We start from the raw sequence: 25884 nt of genomic DNA, 5'->3' as shown, positions 1-25884 counted from the left end.
CCACTACACTCGTGGCCCCCTTCATTTTTAGTCGGAGATGCTGAACCTGGGAGATTTAATAAAACCTTACCAAAGGTGGTGGAGTTAGGGTTAATGTCCTGATTCAAATCCTGATTTGATTGACTCCAAAGTCCAAGCTCTAATCTACTCGGGAAAGGATGTGTACGTGAGTAACCAGGATGAATTTGGTTAGGTACTCAAGAACTAGAGAATACCAGAAGAGCAACCAAGACTGAAATCTCTGTCACTTCTTGTAGGGGTGACCAGGGAAAGCGCGGTGGAGTGAATGAACCTTAAGGGACAAGTATGATTTTTTGATGAGAGGTGGTTTGGTTGGGTCTGAGAAGAGTGAGTGTGTGTGTGTTAGTGGTGCCAGAAGATAAATCAGAACATGATTGATTTCAAGTCCCCAAGAACATCCCTGGGGAATGTAAACATTTGAGGAGAAAGACCAGCCTATGAAGGACACAGAAAAGGGATGTCTAAAGAAGTAGGAGGAGAAAACATGGGGGATGGCATGAGTCAAGTGGAAAGAAGGGAATCATCAATAGTGTTTCATTGCAGCTGAAAGACCAGAAAGAAAAGTACTGAAAGACGTCCACCAGATTTATTGTTTGGAAATTCACTGGGGCTTCTCGGGGGACTATTTTTAGTGGTGACAGAAAAGTCAGATTGCAGGTGGTTGAAAAAGGAGTAGGGGAGGAAGGGAAGACGGGAAGTGTAGACCACTCATTGGCGAACTAAGGATGAGAAGTAGGGGAGGAAGGGAAGACAGGAAGTGTAGACCGCTCATTGGCGAGCTAAGGATGAGAAGGGGGTGGAAAGAAAACGGTAGCCAGAGGTGGAAGTGTGGTGAAGGCAGATGCTAAGATGAAAAGCTCTAAGCATGTTGATAGCTGAGAAAAAGAGCCAGGAGCGTAGGGGGGGCTGGCATCTGGGGAGTGGGGAGCTGGGAGACCATGCAGAGTCCCAGAGGAGGCAGGGAAAGATCCATCCACGTGTAAATGTCCACTCAGTGGACATAATGTGCACAACTGGTGTATATATTGGGACAAAAAAATCCAAAATACCAACAAAGACAGAAACAGATGAGTGAAGGTGGCATCTTGCATTTCTCAGTAGCTGCTGTAGTTTTTACAGAAATGCCTGTGGGAGGTGCTCTTTTGTTCAGTTAAAATGAAGATTAACTTTGTAGCCAAATTTAATTGAAGTTTCCCCTCCAATGTTCAAATAATAGATTTGTCCTTGGGACTGTTAGATTTGGCAGAGAATTGGCTTCTCTGAAATGTGCAAAGCCAGCTGCAAATAGGACAGGTTCTCTCAAGAGTTTTTAACTCTTAGAAAAAGGGCCAAAATATTCCTCCAGATTTGAACGTGCCTTCTCATTTCATATCACAGGGTAACAGGCAGCATCTTACTTGCTAATACCTGAACTGATCTGAGATACTCTCCATCATTCTCTTGATCTGGGGATTTTCCCCCAATATTCTGGGTAAGAATCAGCATCTATTGTCTTGTTTAAAGAAATCCGTTTGTAACTGAAGAGAATAAAAGGGAAACACAGTGTCATCCGTTTCTATTAGCCCCCTTCTTCCATAGATCTCCAATGGTTTTCTTTTCTTTTTTTTTTTTTTGCGGTATGCGGGCCTCTCACTGTTGTGGCCTCTGCCGTTGCGGAGCGCAGGCTCAGTGGCCATGGCTCACGGGCCCAGCCGCTCTGCGGCATGTGGGATCTTCCCGGACCAAGGCACGAACCCGTGTCCCCTGCATCGGCAGGCGGACTCTCAACCACTGTACCACCAGGGAAGCCCTCTCCAATGGTTTTAACTAGTGCTCATGAATTCTTATTAGAAACCTAGCCAGGTCGGTGTGAAGTGATGCTCATTTTTACCTGTGGACAAACTGAGGCACCATCAAGGAGGCTGAGTCTTCCGCCAGAAGTTCAGTGATCCCTGCAGGCAAACAAAATGACCGGAGTGTATCTTCAAGATGATTCCAACCCCCAGGTCCCTGATTGCCCCTCGTCATGTAGGGAGAGACTTTTGGGGAGAAATGGTCAGTATTCAGAACTGTCACTTCTCAGGCTTATTCCTTAGATCTGTTTCCAAGGTTGAATCACAGCGCAAATAAGATCTGAAGAAAAAAAATATGTGTCAGACATGAAGATATTTTGAACCTCATTTTTCTTTGGTTCAGCCTGAGGAAGGTGCCTGCTGCTGTGTGCCGATTGTTCTGGATGAAATGCCTTAGTGGCATCTCAACAGTTAAGCCCACGGCTGCTCTGAAGGGTGCAGCTCACTACACATCCTCCCTGTGTTCTGGTGAAGAGGGATCCCAGTTGCAGAAGTTCAGATCTGAAAATTTTTTGTTGACTACTCAGAACAGACATGTGTATTATAAAATTTCACTGTTGATGGTATCGAAATCCTAAGTCAGTGATGCATAAGCAAGTTCTTGTAATCAAAAACATTAGTTTCAAGACTTGAGAAGTTTGGTGTTTTTTTCTTTTTTAAACTTGGTTGCTTTTATAGCATCCCACCATTAAATTAAGAGGTTTCCTCTGAATTACATATTAAGAATTAAAGTCACTGTGGTCATGTTAGATTTTTTTTAAGAGAGAGGGACAATTACTCTTTATGTTTCTTTCCTACTTTCTGTAATACAGCTTTCTAGTTACACTTGGAAGCTTCCAGGAAGGTAAAATTAAAGCTTTAATTAACGTTAGTGGGAGTATGCGTTGCCCCAGGAAAAGAGGTGGAACTTAGTTTCAGCTCCTGAACATTATGAAAGAGGTTACACATTTTAATCTTTCTAGTCCCAATAATAATGGTATTAAAAGGAATTTTAATAGTAGTAATGACTCTCAATTATTGAGTACTCTGTGTCATTCATCTTTCGGTTCTATGAGATAGGTTGGCATTATGTATCCTTATGTTACCTAAAAGTTAACTGAAGCTTAGAGAGGTTAAGTAAGATCCAATAAGGGACCTAGGAGTCAAAGTCAACTCTCTCAGGTTCCAAAGTCCATGCGCTGAACTGTTATATAATAATTAAAAGATGTTAAAATAGTATCTCATAAGCAAGGCTGGTGACATAGTTAACAAATTGAATAAGCTCATATTAACTCTAGTGACATGGCTGGGTGACATGTTTATTGAAATATCTCTGAGGACAGTAATACTGGGGTCGTTTGAGATTAGTGAAGTCCTACCTGTGTGGGGCACATTGTGGATTTTTTTAGGCCACTCAAACTTCAGAGGTAGAAAGTGATTTATTAAATAAGTTCCTTGTATTCCCCAAATAAAACACCTTTTGATACAGAAGAGTCTCTCTAGACTTGTCTCACTGCCATGTCCTGCTGTGCTATGGCCATCTTTTCTCTTACAGATTACAGAGAAACCCAGTGCAAAACAATTATAAAGTGAATATGTAGCTAGTATGCACTGAAATTGTTCGAAAATTGAGGTAGAAGTCAAAGGCCTTTTTAGGTAGGTATGGGCACAAAGAGCTTTTAGAGTTTGTATTTTCTTAAGGGAGGGAGAGGTTGGAACGTCCCAAGGTTTGAGAAGCGCAAACAGGGACCTTTCTCTTTTCCTATGGAAATGCTTGAAACCCCTACAGGTTTCTTCGTGACAGGAGAAAATTCCTGTTGGATGGGTTGGGACAGCAGTGCTCTTTGATTCAGGGGAAGAAAAGCGCACAGTGCAGACTGAGAAGGGCAGCTTGCTCCTCACACAGCAGGCGAGATGCTCGCCACCCAGATCCTGCCAGGAAATATGAAGAAATGGGGTGGGGTTGGGTTCCTTCTGCAGCTCCAGCAGGAAAAGATAAAGAGTTGTGTAAGTACTATAGAAATCAGTTTTAAGTGACTTATGCCATCTTGGAAATTGAGACATTATAAAAATTTTTTTTCATGGTGACACAAATGATACATCATTTCCCCTGTTTTTAGTTTTTGTTTGTTTTTTTGTTTATGGAGAATTTCAAACATGTACTAAAGTGGGAAGACCGTGTAATGAACACAGTGACCATCAAAAGCAGTTATCAACTCATGGCCAATTTGTTACGCTCCCAGCTCCTCTCCCCAGTAGTATTTGAAGCAAATGCTAGAAACCATATCATTTAATCTCTAAGTATTTCAGCATGTATCTCCAAAAGATAAACATTCTTTTTTAAACAAAGACCATTATCACACCTAAAAAATTAAAATAATCCCGTAACATCATCAAATATCTAATGTGTTCAAATCACCAATGGTTTCATGAAGGTCATACTTCCTCTTAACAGATTATTTGAATCCAGCCCCAGATCAGATCCACATAGTGCAATAGCCTTTAAAACAAAAGTCAATAGGCTCCACCTCCATTTCTTTTTTCTTTACTCTTTGCAACTTTTTATTGAAAAAATATCTTTTTTTACTTCAGTTCCCTTCGGTCTGAGTCTTGCTGATTGCATCCCTGTGGCTTAGTGTAACATATTCCTCTTACTCTTTCCTAACTCTTGTATTTCCTGAAAATTGGAAATTATATCTAAAGGCTTGGTTAGTTACAGGGTTTTTTTTATTTCTGTTTGTTTTTATCAAAACTATTTCATAGTGTTTGCTTCCATCAGGAGGGGCTTAATGTCTATTTTGTTCTGTTTAGGCTGTTAGCAACCCCTGATGTTCAATGCCAAGTCTCACGATGTTTTTGGTTTGCCCATCTCTTCTGTTCACTGTCACTCAGTGAGCCGGGGCTTCTGGGTAAGGTCGAGTCACAGGCTGAGGTCTTCTAGCTTTGGACCACTAAGAATTTTGGGGGATCCATGACCCCAAAGTTTTGTTTTATTAGAATGATTTTTGAAAAACAAACATATCATTCAATTAGTGAACCTCTAGTAAATAAGTAAATCTGTACTAAAATACAGAACAAAGACAAATTTTAAAACTATACAATGCACACTGTTCTTATTGGACAAGTGAGACCATTATTTTGAGCCTCCTCTGTCATAGTCTGTTTCTACTTGTTCTTTAAGTATCCATTGTTTACTCTGTGTTAATTTCATTTTACTACTTATTTAATGCTCTTTGAGACCCATGATGTCTTGAATGTGCAGACCTTGGATTCTTGCAGACCTTAGATTCTGTGCGCTGATCTCCTGCAGGAGAACCTCAAGCAGAACCAGACCTCTGCAGATCTCTTTTCTCAAGGGGGCATGAGCCTGATTGCTCTGCCTTGTTTTCAGATGGCTCTCTCCTGAGCTTCAGCAAGTTTGCTTCTCTCCTCTTTTCCATTCTCCCCTCCTTCCCTCCCTTCCTTCCTTCCTTCTTCCTTTTCTCTTTACTTTCTAGCCAGCACAATACTGTCTTCCCCTGGTCTAGTTTTTAACCTCTTGACACTGATAAAATCTATGTGGATGCACAGCTAATCTTGGGAATGTTAAAATGTGAACTTGATTCTCTGTGCCCAAAGCTACCTTTCCAAATGCATAGGGATATATTCATTTAATAAACCCTAATAATAAGTTTCAACTCTGTACTAGGAGTGTAGGGAGAGAGACAAGTTATAACACAGTGGAAATGCTGTCAGGAAGAGATGCAAAGTGCCGTGTGACAAGGAACAGATGACTCTGCCTGGGAATAGTGGGGAATGGCTTAATCTTGGAAGTGACATTTAAACTAAGTCTTCAAAGAATATGATTAAGACAGCATATTTGTGTAAGAACCGTTCAGGAGAACTTAGTGTAAAAGTATGTTGTTTTACTGGGACATGGAATTCAAGTAATTAGCTAATGGACTTGACTTTTGAGTATAGCAACAACTTACCATATTAACTTTGCTTGCTAGACACAGTGAGACTTGCCGTAGGCTATTTCCTTCATATGTATGCAAATACGTGAGCATAAAATATCATATTTATCACCATTCCCACCCAGATAGTAGTGGGGAAAAAATGACTTTTAGGCATGGGACGTTCCAGGATGTGGGTGGACAGAGTCACCTTCCATCCCCCACTGTGATAGGATCTCATCTTTTAGGATGAAAGGATGGCAGATTCCCAAGGTAAGGACTGCTGAGTAATTGCAGGGGTCTACAGATCCACATGTGTCTCAGCCATTTAGGTTTTTTTTTTTAAGGCCACACCATGCAGCATGTGGGATCTTAGTTCCCTGATCAGGGATCAAACCCATGCCCCCTGCATTGGGAGCACAGAGTCTTAACCACTGGACCTCCAGGGAAGTCCCAGCCATTAGCATTTGACTGAATACATTATAGTTTCCCATGTTGATGTAGCCCCACTTTCCTAATGTATATAAAATAAGTATTGCTGTTATAGTACAAAACCATTTAAAAGTATCATTGAAATCATAGTTTTAGCTCTGTCATTATGTATGGTTTTAAACAACAAGATAGAATTACTATCTTGTATGTTTGGGGTATAAGTCTATGCTTGATGGTTAAGAATTCCTTGAAAATTTTTGACATTAAAATGGGTCCTTATAATAGAGTGGTGAAGGTTAGACAACATTGTAAATGCACTTAGTGTCGCAGAATTGTACACATAAAAATCGTAAAAATGATAAATCTTGCATCAGATGTATTTTGCCACAATGATAAAGTATATTAAAAAATTCCTTTAACTTATAGCAAAACACACACATGCCAATAAGAGGATCTCATAGTTGAAGAAACTGGACGTCATTAGCCTACAGCTTTGATTAATTTGGCAAATGTTTAACCGTTACCAAGCAGAGCCCTGCCCTGTAACTTTAAGTGCTCGGGAAAAATAGAGGGGACTGCATTTCTGCAGCTTGTAGTCTACTGGGGGTGTCAGTCAGCTCATCACCCTTGGTAAGTGCTATAAAAGGAAAAGTATAATATACTTTGAAGAGGCAATGTTTATTAGCCCTTAAGAAGGCAGCATTCTTTTTATTTTAGGTGAATATGCATTTTGAAGCTGTGTATTTTGCAAATGAGAGCAATTAATTCATATGGTTCCTGGTAAAGCTTTAGATACCCAGACTGAGCCGATCTCTTCAAGAACAGAGACTCTATGGGGTGGGGTGGGGCTCGCATCCACCTTAGGGTATATGTCACCTTTTCAGTGGAGAGGAATGGAGAACCGAGGCAGGGAAAGGATCTTTGCGATCAGCAAAATGTAAATGGAATCTTTCTGGGACATCATCATTAGCTAAAGTAAAACACTATTTTTTTTTAACATCTTTATTGGAGTATAGTTGCTTTACAGTGGTCTGTTAGTTACTGCTTTATAACAAAGTGAATCAGCTATACATATACATTTATCCCCATATCCCCTCCCTCTTGCGTCTCCCTCTCATCCTCCCTATCCCACCCCTCTAGGTGGTCACAAAGCACCAAGTGATCTCCCTGTGCTATGTGGCTGCTTCCCACTAGCTATCTGTTTTACATTTGGTAAATATATGTATATATGTCCATGCCGCTCTCTCACTTCGTCCCAGCTTACCCTTCCCCCTCCTCGTGTCCTCAAGTCCATTCTCTACGTCTGCATCTTTATTCCTGTCCTGCCCCTAGGTTCTTCAGAAACTTTTTTTTTCTTTTAGATTCCATATATATGTGTTAGCATATGGTATTTGTTTTTCTCTTTCTGACTTACTTCACTCTGTATGACAATCTCTAGGTCCATCCACCTCACTACAAATAACTCAATTTTGTTTCTTTTTATGGCTGAGTAATATTCCGTTGTACATATGTGCCACATCTTCTTTACCCATTCATCTGTCAGTGGACACTTAGGTTGCTTCCATGACCTGGCTATTGTAAATAGTGCTGCAGTGAACATTGTGGTACGTGTCTCTTTTTGAACTATGGTTTTCTCAGGGTATATGCCCAGTAGTGGGATTGCTGGGTTGCATGTTAGTTCTATTTTTAGTTTTTTAAGGAACCTCCCTACTGTTCTCCATAGTGGCTGTATCAATTTACATTCCCACCAACAGTGCAAGAGGGTTCTCTTTTCTCCGCATCCTCTCCAGCATTTATTGTTTGTAGATTTTTTGATGATGGCCATTCTGACTGCTGTGAGGTGATCCCTCATTTGTAGTTTTGATTTGCATTTCTCTAATGATTAGTGATGTTGAGCATCCTTTCATGTGTTTGTTGGCAATCTGTATGTCTTCTTTGGAGAAATGTCTATTTAGGTCTTCTGCCCATTTTGGGATTGGGTTGTTTGTGTTTTTGATATTGAGCTGCCTGAGCTGCCTGTATATTTTGGAGATTAATCCTTTGTCAGTTGCTTCATTTGCAAATATTTTCTCCCATTCTGAGGGTTGTCTTTTCGTCTTGTTTATGGTTTCCTTTGCTGTGCAAAAGCTTTGAAGTTTCATTAGGTCCCATTTGTTTATTTTTGTTTTTATTTCCATTTCTCTAGGAGGTGGGTCAAAAAGGATCTTGCTGTGATTTATATCATAGTGTACTGCTTATGTTTTCCTCTAAGAGTTTTTTAGTGTCTAACCTTAAATTTAGGTCTTTAATCGATTTTGAGTTTATTTTTGTGTATGGTGTTAGGGAGTGTTCTAATTTCATTCTTTTACGTGTAGCTGTCCAGTTTTCCCAGCACCACTTATTGAAGAGGCTGTCTTTTCTCCATTGTATATGCTTGCCTCCTTTATCAAAGATAAGTTGACCATATGTGCATGAGTCTATCTCTGTGCTTTCTATCCTGATCCATTGATCTATATTTTTGTTTTTGTGCCAGTACCATACTGTCTTGATTACTGTAGCTTTGTAGTATAGTCTAAAGTCGGGGAGCCTGAATCCTCCAGCTCCGTTTTGCTTTCTCAAGATTGCTTTAGCTTATCAGGGTCTTTTGTGTTTCCATACAAATTGTGAACTTTTGTGTTGTAGTTCTGTGAAAAATGCCATTGGTAGTTTGATAGGGATTGCACTGAATCTGTAGATTGCTTTGGGTAGTATAGTCATTTTCACAATGTTGATTCTTCCAATCCAAGAACATGGTATATCTCCCCATCTGTTTGTACCATTTTAAATCTCTTTCATGAGTGTCATAGTTTTCTGCATGCAGGTCTTTTGTCTCCTTAGGTAGGTTTATTCCTAGGTATTTTATTCTTTTTGTTGCAGTGGTAAATGGGAGTGTTTCCTTAATTTCTCTTTTAGTTTTTTCATCGTTAGTGTATTGGAATGCAAGAGATTTCTGTGCATTAATTTTGTATCCTGCTACTTTACCAAATTCACTGATTAGCTCTAGTAGTTTTCTGGTAGCATCTTTAGGATTCTCTATGTATAGTATCATGTCATTTGCAAACAGTGACAGTTTTACGTCTTCTTTTCCGACTTGGATTCCTTTTATTTCTTTTTCTTCTCTGATTGCTGTGGCTAAAACCTCCAAAACTATGTGGAATAATAGTGGTGAGAGTGGACAACCTTGTCTTGTTCCTGATCTTAGTGGAAATGGTTTCAGTTTTCACCATTGAGAACGATACTGGCTGTGGGTTTGTCATATATGGCCTTTATTATGTTGAGGTAAGTTCCCTCTGTGCCCATTTTCTGTAGGGTTTTTATCATAAATGAGTTGAATTTTGTCAAAAGCTTTTTCTGCATCTATTGAGATGATCATATAATTTTTCTCCTTCAACTTGTTAATATGGTTTATCACATTGATTGATTTGCCTATACTGAAGAATCTTTGCATTCTTGGGATAAACCCCACTTGATCATGGTGTATGATCCTTTTAGTGTGCTGTTAGATTCTGTTTGCTAGTGTTTTGTTGAGGATTTTTGCATCTATGTTCATCAGTGATATTGGCCTGTAGTTTTCTTTCTTTGTGAAATCTTTGTCTGGTTCTGGTATGCGGGCAATGGTGCCCTCGTAGAATGAGTTTGGAAGTGTTCCTCCCTCTGCTGTATTTTGGAAGAGTTTGAGAAGGATAGGTGTTAGCTCTTCTGTCAGTGTTTGATAGAATTTGCCTGTGAAGCTGTCTGGTCCTGGGCTTTTGTTTGTTGGAAGGTTTTTAATCACAGTTTCAATTTCAGTGCTTGTGATTGGTCTGTTTATATTTTCTATTTCTCCCTGGTTCAGTCTTGGAAGGTTGTGCTTTTCTAAGAATTTGTCCATTTCTTCCATGTTGTCCATTTTATTGGCATATAATTGCTTGTAGTACTCTCTCATGATCCTTTGTATTTCTGCAGTGTCAGTTGTTATGTCTCCTTTTTCCATTTCTAATTCTATTAATTTGAGTCTTCTCCCTTTTTTTCTTGATGAGTCTGGCTAATGGTTTATCAGTTTTGTTTATGTTCTCAAAGAACCAGGTTTTAATTTTATTGATCGTTGCTATCCTTTCTTTCATGTCTTTTTCATATATTTCTGATCTGATCTTTATTATTTCTTTCCTTCTGCTAACGTTGGGGGTTTTTTTGTTCTTCTTTCTCTTATTGCTTTAGGTGTAAGGTTAGGTTGTTTATCTGAGTTGTTTCTTGTTTCTTGTGGTAGGATTGTATTGCTTTAAACTTCCTTCTTAGAACTGCTTTGGCTGTATCCCGTAGGTTTTGGGTTGCTGTGTTTCATTGTCATTTGTTTTTAGGTATTTTTTGATTTCCTCTTTGATTTCTTCAGTGATCTCTTGGTTACTTAGTAGCATATTGTTTAGCCTCCACGTGTTTGTATTTTTTGCAGAATTTTTCCTATAATATCTAATCTCATAGCACTGTGGTCAGAAAAGATACTTGATATGACTTCAGTTTTCTTAAATTTACCAAGGCTTGATTTGTGACCCATGATATGATCTGTCCTGGAGAATGTTCCCATGAGCACTTGAGAAGAATGTGTATTCTGTTGTTTTTGGCTGGAATGTCCTATAAATGTCCTATAAATATCAATTAAGTCCATCTTGTTTAATGTATCATTTAAAGCTTGTGTTTCCTTATTTATTTTAATTTTGGATGATCTGTCCATTGGTTAAAATAGGGTGTTAAAGTCACCTACTATGATTGTGTTACTGTCGATTTCCCCTTTTATGGCTGTTAGCATTTGCCTTATGTATTGAGATGCTCTTATGTTGGGTGCATAAGTATTTACAGTTGTTATATCTTCTTCTTGGATCGATCCCATGATCATTATGTCGTGTCCTTCTTTGTCTCTTGTAATAGTCTTTATTTTAAAGTCTATTTTGTCTGATATGAGAATTGCTACTCCAGCTTTCTTTTGATTTACATTTGCATGGAATATCTTTTTCCATCCCCTCACTTTCAGTCTGTATGTATCCCTAGGTCTGAAGTGGGTCTCTTGTAGACAGCATACATATGGGTCTAGTTTTTGTATCCATTCAGCCAGTCTGTGTCTTTTGGTTGGGGCATTTAATCCATTTACATTTAAGGTAATTATCAATATGTATGTTCCTATTACTTTGTCTTAATTTTGGGGGTTTGTTATTGTAGGTCTTTTCCTTCTCTTGTGTTTCCTGCCTAGAGAAGGTGCTTCAGCATTTGTTGTAAAGCTGGTTTGGTGGTGCTGAATTCTCTTAGCTTTTGGTTGTTTGTAAAGGTTTTAATTTCTCTGTCGAATCTGAATGAGATCCTTGCTGGGTAGAGTAACCTTGGTTGTAGGTTTTTCCCTTTCATCACTTTAAATATGTCCTGCCACTCCCTTCTGGCTTGCAGAGTTTCTGCTGAGACATTGGCTGTTAACCTTATGGGGATTCCCTTGTATGTTATTTGTTGTTTTTGTCTTGCTGCTTTTAATATTTTTTCTTTGAATCTAATTTTTGATAGTTTGATTAATATGTGTCTTGGCGTGTTTCTCCTTGGTTTTTTCCTGTATAGGACTCTGTGCTTCCTGGACTTGATAGACTATGTCCTTTTCCATATTAGGGAAGTTTTCAACTATAATCTCTTCAAATATTTTCTCAGTCCCTTTCTTTTTCTCTTCTTCTGGCACCCCTATAATTCGAATGTTGGTGCGTTTAATGTTGTCCCAAAGTTCTCTGAGACTGTCCTCAATTCTTTTCATTCTTTTTTCTTTATTCTGCTCTGCAGTAGTTATTTCCACTGTTTTATCTTCCAGGTCACTTATCCATTCTTCTGCCTCAGTTATTCTGCTATTGATCCCTTCTAGAGAATTTTTAATTTCATTTATTGTGTTGTTCATCATTGTTTGTTTGCTCTTTAGTTCTTCTAGGTCCTTGTTACACATTTCTTGTATTTTCTCCATTCTATTTCCAAGATTTTGGATCATCTTTACTATCATTACTCTGAATTCTTTTTCAAGTAGACTGCCTATTTCCTCTTCACTTGTTTGGTCTGGTAGGTTTTTCCTTGCTCCTTCATCTGCTGTGTATTTTCTCTGTCTTCTCATTTTGCTTAACTTACTGCATTTGGGGTCTCCCTTTTGCAGGCTGCAGGTTCGTAGTTCCCGTTGTTTTTGGTGTCTGTCCCCAGTGGCTAAGGTTGGTTCAGTGGGTTGTGTAGGCTTCCTGGTGGAGGGGACTGGTGTCTGCGTTCTGGTGGATGAGGCTGAAACTTGTCTTTGTGGTGGTCAGGATGGCGTCCGCTGGTATGTTTTAGGGTGTCTGTGACCTTATTATGATTTTAGGCAGCCTCTCTGCTAATGGGTGGGGTTGTGTTCCTGTCTTGCTAATTATTTGGCATGGGGTGTCTGGCACTGTAGCTTGCTGGTCGTTGAGTGAAGCTGGGTCTTAGCGTTGAGATGGAGATCTCTGGGAGAGCTTTCACCGTTTGATGTTACGTGGTGCCAGGAGGTCTCTGGTGGACCAATGTCCTGAACTCGGCCTGATATCCAGCCAGAGCATCAAGACCCTGTCAGCCACCCGGCTCCAAACTCCGGAACTCCACTCTCCAGAGGCCCTCCTCTGGACGTGCTTCCTCTCCCCTTCCGTGCAGGTCGAAAACACTATTTTTTGATGTGTAACTTTTTGCGCGGTTTCTAATCCTAAGTCAAATTTGGGTCCATATTAACTTCCAAAAAAAGAGAAAGATACAGGTAAGGCTAAATAGTTACAAAATGCCCTCCTGAAAAGTCAGTTAAGGCTTCCTAATGTAAACGAAGAAATAATCGTTAGGAAAATTTATTTCTGTAGACCTTTGTCACTTCGCAGATGGTTTTTGCAGAGATTTGGATGTGTCGCAGGCCAAAATATCATGCTCAGAGATCACCGATTATACCTAGTAAGTGTGTAATTGTAGGTTGTCCATCCTTCAGACTAATAATTATACCTTATTTTGTTTCTAAATCTTAGGACCTGGAATAGTGTATCACTTTCAACTTTTTATTATCTGTCAAGTCCCAAGATAGGTAGTGAAATTTCAAACAAGTTCCCTGGGTTTTATTATGTGGTTTCCTTTGAAAACACAGGATCACTTATAGCATCAGATTTGAATGTCTTAGTCAAATGTGTGAAGATGAATAGTAAAAATCCTGGTGGTGATGATCAAACACTATACTTTAAGGTTTGAATAGTAAGGAAGAGTTTCTCACATATTTGAAAACTGGTGTCTCTTCATCCCATAAAGGGAGAAATAGATGAGAACAATTTTAATAATAATGACATTTCTTTTGTAATATTTAAAAGCCTCTAGTAATTTTTCTTGCCTGTGTTTCTTTCTAGGAAAAGCCATTGACAAAATCTCTACAACGTGGAGAAGACCCCCAGTTTGATCAAGTATGTAATATATATTATATACTGCTTTTTATTTGTTTGAAGATGTACAAAGGCAAGGGCTGAATGCTCACTATGGTGTATTGATGAACTTCGTCAAAGAGGATACAGGAGTGTGATCTTAGGAACTGTGTCCTGCAGCTTTGACAGTGACAGCTTGTAGTAGATGTTTAGTAAATGTCTGTTGGTTTGAATTGGAAAGAACTGAAGTGTTGAAATAATATGAGGAGGTCATCAGTCTTTGGTTACCAGAAAAGATAAAGGAATTTCCATTCAAAACCTTATTGAGATTCTTCTGAAAAAATGGTACCATATGACGATCAGATCTCTGCCCTAGAGCTTTCTTATATTTTAACCAGTGTTTTGTTGAATGCCAGCTATATGCTTGACACAGCACTAGGCTCTGGTGATACAAAATCTAGGACCAATTTTAGCAATCCTGTGAGAGAGACAGACCACCTAAGCAATAATTATAAAACAGTATAGTAACTTAGATTCTAATAAAGTGATACATGAACAAAACAGTTTTAGACAGAATAAATACAAAGAAGCTCCTTTGAAAATAGATCAGGACTAGTAAAAGAACTTCCAAGTCTAAACAGCAGGTAATAAACATAGGAAACTAGAATCTTATCAATCCTGGTTGAGTTACTTCAGGAGGGCTTTAGGTATGTTTAGAATGGTGGATAACAGGACATCAGAGGAGGTCGGAAATGTGTTTGTGGTGTTTCCTAAACGTCTGCATTTAATGACAAAGAGGACAGCATGTTCTTCTTTATAAACCTCATTTGGTGCCAGTAGCAGAGGCAAAATCGCACGGGATGCACCATGGCCTGATCTAATACAGTGGGATTTTTATATTGTCTTATGGAGAACACGCGGAGAGTACGCTTTCTGCAGTGCTTTGAAATTGCCTTTAATGTGGAATCAAGAGGAAATGCTTTGGCTGTTAAAGTTCAGACTTGTTCGATCCAGAAATGTTAAGGCCTGACTATAGAGACAGAATCCTCCATTCTCTATTTTATAAACTGTTGGCTGAGGGAGACCTCACAAGTTTGCTGTCACGGCAGGTCTTGGAAGGCTGGTGCGGCCCTGGCTTTGCGCTCTGCTGCTGGCAGAGCTGGCTGTTCTCTGGAACGCTGGTGGAATGGAGTATGGGCTTCGTCTCTCTGTGCCATGGAGCTGACTTCTTTCCTCATATTATCCTTAGTTGCTGTTACCTGGTCCCGCTTGGGAGGTCAGGGACCTGGGGTGAATGTTTGGGGTCGTTATTTTCGAAATGTGGCACGTGTGGCTCTTTCTGTTCTCCTTAAGAACGTAAATATTATCTGTCTTCCATAATTTTCCACTCTATTTTATTTTCTTTGTCTCTTTCCTCTTAGATTATCACTGTCCTTTCCTCAAAAAACTTGTGTTTTCTTTTTCTCCAGCTTAGTGTACTTCTTTCTTTTTCCTCTGGGAGAATGGTACTTTAGCATTTTAACATTACATATAATAGTTATCCCAAATAATTTGGCTTAGACACAATGTCTCATTTATTATTCAGCACTCTATTTCTGCATTTCAGCATTGTGGGAAAGAGATCGACTTTGGGGTTTAAATCCCAACTTTGCCACTTAATTAGCTATAATACTTTTAACCTTGCTGCTCAAAATGTTGAAATGCAGAATCACTGCCCTGCCTTGATATACTGAGTCAGATTCTGCAGCTTAACGAGATCTCCAGGTGACCCCCACCCACATTGATGCTTGAGAACCACTGCTTGTAACACATCTCTGTGTATTAAAGACACTTTAGGGGTGAACCAGTAGTGAGTTGGTCACTGAGGACTTTCAAATAAGGCACATGAAATTATCCTCTGATTGTAAAATCATAAATTTATGCGTGAACCATGAGAGAAGACAACCTACAAAGTTGGTCTCATTTTAAAGAGATAGCAAGATCCCCAGGCCAGAAGGAAATGTGACTGAAGTTGGTCTCTCTGTGGATTCAGTGAAAAAGAAAGTCAGCCAAGTCACCTTTGAAAGTGCCCGTCCACTGTTTCAACAGCAAATTATAAGCATTGTGGTTCTATTGGCAAGGCTGTGAATGTATCAAGCTCTCTTAGGGTTTTGATATCAAAGGTCCAACTTCTGTAATTCCCCTTATTCTGATTCCAAGCAGGAGGATGTTATTCTGGGGTCACACAAGTCCATCTACGGGAGAAGAACACGCTGGTGACACCTCCTTGGAGCTATAGCCTCCATTGCTCTACTCCCGGGAGCAGTGGTACCCACAGAAGTGACATTTATTTAGTACTTACCATAGGGGAGGCACTATGCTAAGTGCCTCCTTTGGACAACGGACGACTGGTCCCTGTTTAGAGAATATTTTTATCAATTTCTCCCTTTTAAATGTCCCTGGCATGAGTGATAGGCTAAAGAGAGCTGGGCTTCACTTTCAGTGCCTGATCCCGGGTGGCCCTGTTTAATCCTCCACTTGCCAAGCCCAGGATTCATTTTTCTCCTGTTAGAAATAGAAGCAAAAACAAAATAACAAGAATCATGTAATACTTTATAATTAACCAAGCCTCTTCTTAATTCTGTTATATTATCATTTTTATTATTTTGGTCACACTGCACGGCATGCGGGATCTTAGTTCCCCGACCAGGGATCGAACCTGTGCCCGCTGCAGTGGAAGCGCAGAGTCTTAACCCCTGGACCACCGGGGAAGTGCCTTACCAAACCCCTTCTCACGTATTGTGTCACCTGACATTACTCAACCCTTGCAACAAGCCCAAGAGGAAGGTCTGATCATCATCTCTGTGTTACAGCTAATGGAAATGAGTCCTGGAGAGGGTGCCCTATATTATATGACTAAAGCCTGAAGGGACCGAGACTGGAATCCATATGTTCTAACTATAAAGCCTGTGCTTTTTACTCTGTAACATGCTTATATTTTTAAAAACTAAGTTGGTGAGAATTTAGAGGGGAGTTTTCAACAGGTAATGGACCTAAGGTCCCATATCAGTTAAGATTAGGTTTGGTGGCAAATGGCACATAAAATAACAGTGGCTTTAACAAGATAAAAGTTTATTTCTCTCTCACATTGAAGAAGTACAAAGAAAATCAGTCCCGTATCTTTATGTTTTTCTTTTCCTGTGTATGGCTTACATTCCCAAGGTCATCTCATGGTCCACTTTGGCTTCTGGAGCTCAGCTGTTACATCTGTGCTCCAGGCAGCAGGAAGGTGAAATGGAAAAAGAATCACAGAAAAAAAACCCCAGAACATCCTTACAGTGCACACGCTACTTCTGCTTATGTCCAGTTGACTAGATCTTAATCACACAGCCACATATACCTATAAGAAAGATGAGGAAATTTTATTTTGGGCAACCATGTGTCCATCTAAAAATGAGATATTTTATAACTAAGGAAGAAGAGAAGAGTGGATATTGGGTATTACCTGGCTCTACTAGATATTATGTAGCCTATTTTTTGTCAAAATTCCCAGTAAAGAGTATTATGTAAAATTCTCTGCCTCTTTTTTTTCCACTGTGGAAATCTCTGAGAATTTGTCAGCTTTCCAGTTTGAATTTTAAAACATATATTTAGAGGTTAAAGCTTTGTGTTTCCTTAAGTTTTCTGTTGCTTTTCTGTTTAATTAACTGTTGGTTTAATATCTCTTATTTAACCTAATTACAATCTAAACATGTATAGAATAGACTTGGTTAAAAAAAAAAAAACCCTCTTGTTTCATAAATGACAAGATGTCTAAACAGGATTAATTTTTTGAAGCTCCCTGTTAGTGGGAGAAGAACTGTACCAGTGACTACTTTGTATATTGGAGAGCTAGGAATTTGTACCCTAATTCCCAGAGTTTCACTTTTACAAATGTTATGAATGTGAACTTGACCCATTCTTACACGGTACCTACCTTGTGGCAGCTGTGTGCCAAACATTATGCCAGCTTGTGGAAATAAACATGAAGGAAACAGTGCCAGCCCTGGAGAGGCCCCGTCTAGTGTGAGAGACAAAGAAGAAAGATGTAAATCAGATAAATTATAACCTCAGTGTAGTAAGGAAGCTCACAGTGGAAGAAGCAGGCGTGCTGTGAACCTGAGAGCAAGCTTTGCCCTATACTAGGGAGCCAGGGAGGGCTCTCAGTTCCTGCTGGTGAGAAAGTCATACGGTAATGAGAATTAATAAAGGTGATGAGATTTCCAACAGCATTTTGAAAATGTACACTGCTACTAATTTATTTTAAATGCCTAAATTAACCCTCAGCACTTAGAAAGCAAAATAAATGAAAAATTGTCCTGGTAATAAAGTTATTTTAGCAAACATTTATTAGGTGAGTGAGAGCGTGTGTGTATGTATGTGTGTGTACATGTACAACAAAGTCCTGTGTGGGACAAAGAGATGTAAGAATGTGGTCCCTGCATTCCAGGTAGGAAGGGTCAGACTGTGGAAGACCTTGATGCCAGCAGGTGGGGCCTTATCCTCTACATGCCAGTATCAAAGTGATCAAAGTGCAGCCTTGATTTTAAACCCCGACTGGAGAGATCCTTAAAGTTTGGAGGCATTTTGGGAGTTGGGGCATCGATAAAGATTTGAGGCTAAAATGGAGAAGGTGGAACTAGAAAGAAAGAATGACTATAAGCAACATTATGTAAGAAGAATCAATATTGGTTGAGAGAAGGAGAAACAAAAGGTAACTGCAGTATTCAGCCATGATTTGGAGCCATTTCCATTCAATTTAACAAACGTTGAGCACCTGAATCATGCCAAGGTCTGTGCAAGGTGCTGGGGTTACAAAGCAGTAAGCAAGAGTTTCTGCTCTCCAGAAATTCTCAGTCCCAGGAGGAGGACAGATACCTAAACAAATAGTACTGTGATGTAAATATAATAAGAAGGTACAGTTCAAGTGCTGTGGGAACTCAGGTAAGGGAGTAGTTAAGGATGCTAGAAAGGTAGGGTGGGGGGGAGTGTCGTAGGAAGCAGTGACATAGTAAAGATATCTGCTATCCAGATGGACAAGATGGGCTGGGTCGTGCCAGACAGGTAGAGCCGAGTGGACAAAGGAATTGAAGGAGAGAAGAGCAGAGTTCTGGGGAGTGGCCGGGAGGAAGCTGGGAAGGCCGGCTGGAGCCCATTGCTCCCGTGACCATGGGAGCCATACTGAGGAGTCTGGACTGTTTTCTATGGATAAGGAGTTTTTCAGAGGACCGCTGTGCTTGGGGAGAGGGGATAAATTAGTTTTACACGTACTGAATTTTCAGTGCGGGTAAAATACCTCAGGAGAAATAACCAGGGCTCATTCATTTATATGATCACCCAACAAACACTGAAAGATTAGTGTAGAGAAAGTGGGTGAGGCATATCATAGGGAAACATAGTTCATTTAGGACCAGAAAGTGGGATCCACAAAAGAAAGCCCAGAAAAGGAGTGCCAAAAAAAGTGAGAGAAGCCTAAGAAGATGCATCTTCCCAGGGCAGGGGTGGCCCAAGACGGCAGCCTGTGCAGGGACCCTCACGGAAGAATGAGAGGTTAGAAGTTAGGAGCGCATGGGAAGCCAGCTTTGAGAAAGCCTTTTGTGCAGTGGCTATTACTCATTGCCATGTAGAATACACTTTCATATTGCTGGATTAATGTTAAATAGTTTAAGAGACTTACTTTCACAGCCAAGTTATAGTGGCTGGTCATGATTGGCAACATTTAAATGAAAAAGCATTATACCAGGACACAGTCATGGTACCAGTGATGAGTTCCCTATCTGTGATCTGTGCAGAGCACCCTGTGAGTGAAGGGCATGGAGCTCCCCGTTTTAACTTCAAGTGACTTTCCTCTGTTATCAAAGTTTACAGATATTCTTTTAAAACATAAAGGCCAAGGCATTTTATTTTGGATTTTCCAATGAAACAACCGCTAACCTGTGATGTGTGTGGACCTGAGTAGATGGTGATCAAATGCAGCTCACATATCAAGTTAACCCATTTTAAAAAGTGAAAAACACCTCTCCAAAATAACCCTCACCTGAGGGAGTACGTAAGCCTTACCTGGTACAGTATGTACTAATGACAGTCACTAGACACATTTACACACAGATGAAAAGTCTTGCTTGAGTAAAGTAACAACTGAATCTTTATTATTTCACAGCTACATATGCTTCTTGCCTGTTTTCTCTGCCCCTTGGCTTTTAGACCTTTGCTTATATCTAATGGTGGCATGAACATGCAGTAAATTAAATGATACAAACAATTGTACACTGCACGATGTGCTTCTATTTGAAGTATTGCTCCAACTTTGTTTCTTAAAACAGTCTCATAGAGTAAGTGGAAGTTACTTCCTCTTTGCGTAGGAAAGTATGATTACTCCCCAAAGGGGCTTGTGCCAGAACAACCAGGATTAGAATCCAGGCCCTTCTTTTCACAGGTGCATTGTTTTACTGTGCTTTGGTGGTGTTTAAATAACCACATGGGAGATGGCAGCATCGCAGAATGGAGGAAAGCATTTCCGGCAGAATCTGATAAATGTTGTCATGTGCTCAGGAGACTTCAAGGGAAATGATTGCAGGAAGGCCATTGGCTGGTCGTGGGTTTGTCCTTTCTCATCTTTTATAGAAAAGTGTCGGTACTGTAGCAAGAGTAGAAATCAGGTCTCAGGAATGAAGAAGTGAGGCAGAAAGAGGAAGCATCTCCAGTCCATGGCTGATTGAGCAGTTGGCCAGAAGAGGGACCCGTCAGTGGGTCAGAGAGGGGAGAGTGGAGTCAAAGAGGGCTGGGTGTGTTTACGGAAAGACGAGAAATCCGAGAGCTGCATGAAATCCGAGAGCGTAATGCTGTGCCTTTCTGCCAAGGGTTGTATCCATTCTTCTTTTTTTTTTTTTTATAAACTGGCTTATGACAGTATATGTTTCCTGTGTTCAATATTATAATTCGACTTCTGTATTCACTACAGCATGCTCACCACCAAAGTTTAGTTTCCATCTGTCATCATACAGCTAACTCCCTGTACCCTTTTCACCCTCCCCGTTGCCTCTTCAGTATCTATGTGTTCATTTTTGTTTGGTTTGGTTTGCTCATTTATTTGTGTGTGTGTGTGTGTTCGTTCTTCACTTACATTTGGGCTCGACGCCTTTTTCAGGATGCTGGAGGTTCCTGAGAGCCAGACCTGTAGATGAGTCAGGACTTACAGTTACTGGTTTTTCTTCAACAGATTGATTGTGGTTGCAGAATAGTTAACTTTCTCGGTGTCCTTTCCCATTTGCTTTAGAGCCAGGTGTGCCGGCAGCAAACTCGGGGAGTCCAGTGTTGCTGCCTTTCTCTTAAGGAGCTGATGTAGGACAGGCGTTGCTCAGAGGCCTCTACAGTAAGCATCTGGAAGGCACTGTGTTTACATCTGCTGGGGCCAGAAAAGTTGGCTTAGTTTGGGAATACAAACTAAGCAGAAAGGTTCTAATGGAGGCCTTGGTAGTTTGTGCTTGGGTAAGAGATAGGTGGGTCTTAATTTTTTCCCACTGCAGTTGTCCAGGGTGTCCACGGGGCATTGGTTCCAGGGCCTCTGACCTACATGCCAAAATCCACAGATGCTCAAGTCCCTTATATAAAACGGTGTAGCGTTTGCGTATAACCTACACACATCCTCCCATATACTTTAAATCATCTCTAGATTACTTATAATACCTATTGCAATGTAAATGATATGTAAATAGTTTTAGATACAATATAATGGTGTGTAAGTCATTGCCAGAGAGAGGCAAACTCAAGTTTTGCTTTTTGGAACTTGTGGCATTTTAATTTTCTGAATGTTTTTAATTTGTGATTGGTTGAATCTGCAGATACAGGGGGCTGACTCTGTACCTAAAAGCAATATTTATCAGCTCTGATAACATCTGTCATCAACGTCTGTCATTCGTTCCGTCATTAACTTAGCCTGTGATCTTATCAAAGTCAAAATATTTTGTGTCTGTGCTTCAGTTTCAATATTTGGAAATGGAAGAGGGAAGAAAGAAACAGACACTTTTGAAGGTCTGTTTTATGTCCCACACTTGAGAGTTTCTCCTTTAGTCTCCATAAAAGCCCAGTGAGGGAAGTATTCTTAAGTCCTGTTTTACAGCTGAAAACAGAGCTTCAAAGAAACAGCAACGTGGCCAAGCTCATACAGCCAATAAAGGGCAGAGTTGTAACTTGAACCCCAAACCTGCCTGATCTTCCCAGTACGCTGATGAAATTACGAAAATGTGGCTTTTGGAGATCAGGCTTCAGATACGCTGTTCTGAGAACATGAAAGTTGCAGCTATTTGCAATTCAGTGTGACCTATTCTTTACTCTAAATTAAAGATAATTTGCTCATACATTCTAAGTAACTTCTTTTGGGATTTTCTTCTAGATGGTATATGTTTATGTCCTTTTGTGGCACCTTAGTTTCTTAATGTGTTAAAAACGCTATCTATAAACAGGAAACACATGGTAAAATAAATCTATTATAAATCTATAATAGAACTAAAATAACTTCTTATCATCTTGGGTAGTAATATTTTCCTGCAAAAGGAGGCAGGTGAAATTCTAGTGCTTTAACATTGATTCTAATGCTTCAATTCAATGAAAATCTATTTAAAATATATAAGTGAAAAATGTAAGCAATTAAGAGTAAAAACAAATTCGGTAGCATTGGATTCACATTAGTGTTATTCAGTGTTTCTTATTCTCCAGTGGAACAGTGAGTTCCATAAAATGGACCAAGAAGGTAAAATCAAATAATGAAGATCTTTTCCTAATTTGTAAGAAAAACATTTAACGTATACATTTTTATAATTTTAAGTTTTTATAATAAATTATTCTTAAGCCTGCAGTGTCTATCATCACTCATCGAATACTGTAAGCTAGCAATAGTATGAAATGTGATCGAGTAAAAAAAAAAAAATTGCCTCTGAATTGCTATAATAGATCAAGTACACAGAGAGTACCCTGGCGCCCAGGTGCTTGGCCACCTGAACTAGTTTGAGAAATTAAGCCATCAGTGAAGTTACTGTAAAATTATTCGTTAAATACACTCATGACAAGTCAGCCTTATTACTGTAAAATATGGAATGACTCCACTGAGTAATTATTCAAATATTTATGTGTGAAGTTTCCTTCTTTGCATTCAGCCAGTATAATAAAATGCTTATGAAAAATTAATGTCTTAGATACAGCATAATGGACAGTTTCTTTTAGCCTATTTATATATAAAACGCCAAAATAAATGTTAAGAAAACATTTGCAAAGTACATTTAGTATTCCCCTCTATCACCCCTCCAAAAGAAAACACCAGTATGAAATAGTTCTGTGATTCTGTGAACTTCATCTCCTCAAGCTGCACAGTACCTAGCTCATCTGTGATGGAAGAATATGATCATTTAAATGCAACAAGAACATCTTTGTAAATGGGCCTCCCCTTGCACAGCAGCACAGAGCTAGAATTCATCTCACCATTGGCTCTGCTTCCCATAAATGAAGGAACTGAGTAACCAAGAAGCCAGCTAGACCTTCCTCCCTTCCTGAGCTTTGAGGGCCAGGTCTTTGCAAATTCCACCCTTCCTTCCTGAAAGTCTGAACTCAAAAGGGCAGTAACAGAGAGATGGAAAAAACATGCACATCCACCCCCTGCTGACCTTTCATCTCTTCTAAGATGGTCTCAGTGTATTTGCCATGGAAAGCATGCCCAATAGATATAATACCAAGAATGGCTTCGGGATGACTTTTTAATGGGTAGAAAAAAATTATTACAGCTGAGATTTGAAGAACACTCTTGACGTTCTCTATGGAGAATGTGGGTTACACCTAAGTGAAGTAGCTGAATGCTCTGTTAGAGAATGCTCTACCCAGAGTGGTTTATAGGAGTCAAACACAGGTTTATATCACCTTTATGGGTCTGAAGTAAATAAAGGAACTTGTAAATGTCACACAGAAATTTTTTTTAATTTTTATTTTATATTGGAGTATAGTTGATTAACAATGTTGTATTAGTTTCAGGTGTACAGCAGAGTAATTCAGTTATAAATATGCATGTATCTATCCAAATGTTTTTCAAATTCTTTTCCCATTTAGGTTATTATAGAATATTGGGAACTCTACTCAATATTCTGTAATGTTTTTTAAATAAACATTTTATTTTAGAATAGTTTTGGATTTACGGAAAAGTTGCAAAGATAGTACAGACAGTTGTCATATACCCCGTACCCAGTTTTTCCTATTAACATCTTACATTACCAGGGTACATTTGTCATAACTAAGAAACCAATATCAGTACATTATTATGAACTAAATTCTATACTTCATTTGTGTTTCATTTGTTTTTCCCTGATATGTGTCTTCTGTTCCAGGATACCATCGAGGATGCCACAGTACACTTAGTCATCATGTCTCCTTAAGTCTCATCCAGACTTGCACAAGTATTTTTAAATTACTGAAATATAATTGTAGTGGCTTTGGGATTTTACTATCTATTCAGTAATTAAGACAGAATTAACCCTTGGTCAGGGACTCTGAATTCTGATCCCCTTTCCCACGTGGGAGGAACCCTCTTTGTTTCCCAATTCAAAATATTTTAGATGATGACAACTTGAAGAAATATCCTTTCTGGATAACTTTAGAGAGGTAGGAAATTACCTGGGGTAACTTTAGAGAGAACTAGGAAATTACCCCCTTGGCACACCATAGCCGGCTTTCCTCCAAAAATTTACTGCTGTTATATCCAAAGGAAGAGCAGGAAAATTTGTTGTGCCTGTGGATGTTACAGCCTGGAGGGGAGGGCTCTTTTAAAAAAAAAAAAAAAAAAGATATTTTTAAATTACAGAACCCTATAACGGTGACTAGTTTCACCAGGCAGGCTAAATGCAATAGCCTGTTTATTTTTTTTAACTTAACCCATAACTAAAGGTAATGCACAATTTTGTATTATGTACCTATAACCATAATTATAAGAGAGAGGGCATGAATTAAGCTATCAAGAAATAGAATCTGAGAAAGAAAGCAGTCATTGCTTTACTCAATCTTAGGGCTTGTTTTAAAGGTGACAGTGGAAAGTCCTGTTGACATGAAGCACTTGTGCTTTCATTGCTCTAGTTTCCTGCTTTTGTAAAAGGAAGTTAAGCCTAGCCTGCTTAACTACAGAAATATTTCAAGTTAACTAACGTTTTCCGTTTCTTCTGCCACCTTCCCAGCTCAGGCTGTGAGCCCTGCGCTCCTGGAACCGTTGCAGTAATAACCTCATTAGATTCAAGCATGTGTTGTGTATTCTCTTAACTGCCTCTGTTTGCAAACCACTTCGGTCCAGCCTACACGTCACTGCTAGATTAAACCTCCCCAAACACCATTTTCATGGGCTGAGTATCCTACTCAGAAATCTTTAGGGGCTTCTCATTTTCTAGAGAAGAAAACTGAAATTGTTTAGACCGGCATTAAAAGTACCTTTAATGATTTAGTTCCAACTTAAAGTTTTCAACATTATTTCCCTCCACTCTGGTGAACCAAAGTCCCTACATCAGTCAGATATTTCTTCTTTCAGTTCCTTCAAAACCTTCATTAATCACATAATCATTATCAACAAACAGTTATTTTGCAACTTCAGGACGGTAGGATTTCCTGCTTAGGCTCCTTGCTTAGTTTCTTTCTTGACTCTCATTTCAGATTTCTACCCTTTCTTTTAAAAAGGCCCAGGTAAAATCCTACCTTCATTTTTTTTAAACTCCCACTTACCCTGTCCCTGGTGATCTCTCTCCTGAGACCTCTCCTGATTGCAATATGTACTCTCAATATGTTGGTATATTTTCTTCTGGTCTTATTTTCTATATATGCATACTTATATGGGTCTCTATCAAATTGGCATCATACCAATTAAATGATTTTTCACTCTTTTTTCACTTAACATATCATGAACATTTTCATAGCATTAAATATTTTTGAAATGAGATTTTTAACGGTTTCATAGATAATCTACATCAAATTCCACATTGGATTCAGGCATTTACCTAGAGCAGGACATTGGTTTCCATTTTTTTGCTATAATAAATAATGCTGTCCTGAACATTCTTACTCATCTCTAATTATGTACTTGAGATAAATTCCTGTCTCATCAGTGCTGGGTGTTATGATTTGCCTATACTGTTTGTTAATTAAGTAATTAAAACCTATCTCATTGTACTTTGACACATTCTGGTTATAAGACCTTTATCAGAGAGGTGTTCTGCAAATATTTTCTCCCAGTCTGTGGCTGGT

General features: G+C 39.3%; 1 protein-coding gene across 9 annotated transcripts in view; it reads left to right on the top strand.

Moving 5' to 3' along the window:
- The window catches only part of FRY (FRY microtubule binding protein), a 426510-nt gene that overhangs the window by 232181 nt on the left and 168445 nt on the right, over positions 1-25884 (top strand). For all 9 annotated transcript variants that reach the window (XM_089899275.1, XM_089899270.1, XM_089899272.1 and 6 more), the window contains one exon: positions 13594-13647. In XM_089899275.1, the coding sequence (XP_089755401.1) occupies positions 13594-13647 (54 nt within the window). The remainder of the gene's footprint in view (positions 1-13593; positions 13648-25884) is intronic.

This window comes from Delphinapterus leucas, chromosome 18, assembly GCF_059928025.1.
Source record: "Delphinapterus leucas isolate spDelLeu-1000000601 "Yukka" chromosome 18, BTC_Dleu_Yukka2, whole genome shotgun sequence".
Classification (NCBI taxonomy): Eukaryota; Metazoa; Chordata; class Mammalia; order Artiodactyla; family Monodontidae; genus Delphinapterus; species Delphinapterus leucas.
Note: the sequence above shows the minus strand (reverse complement) of the source record. Positions and strands in the feature narration are given on the sequence as shown.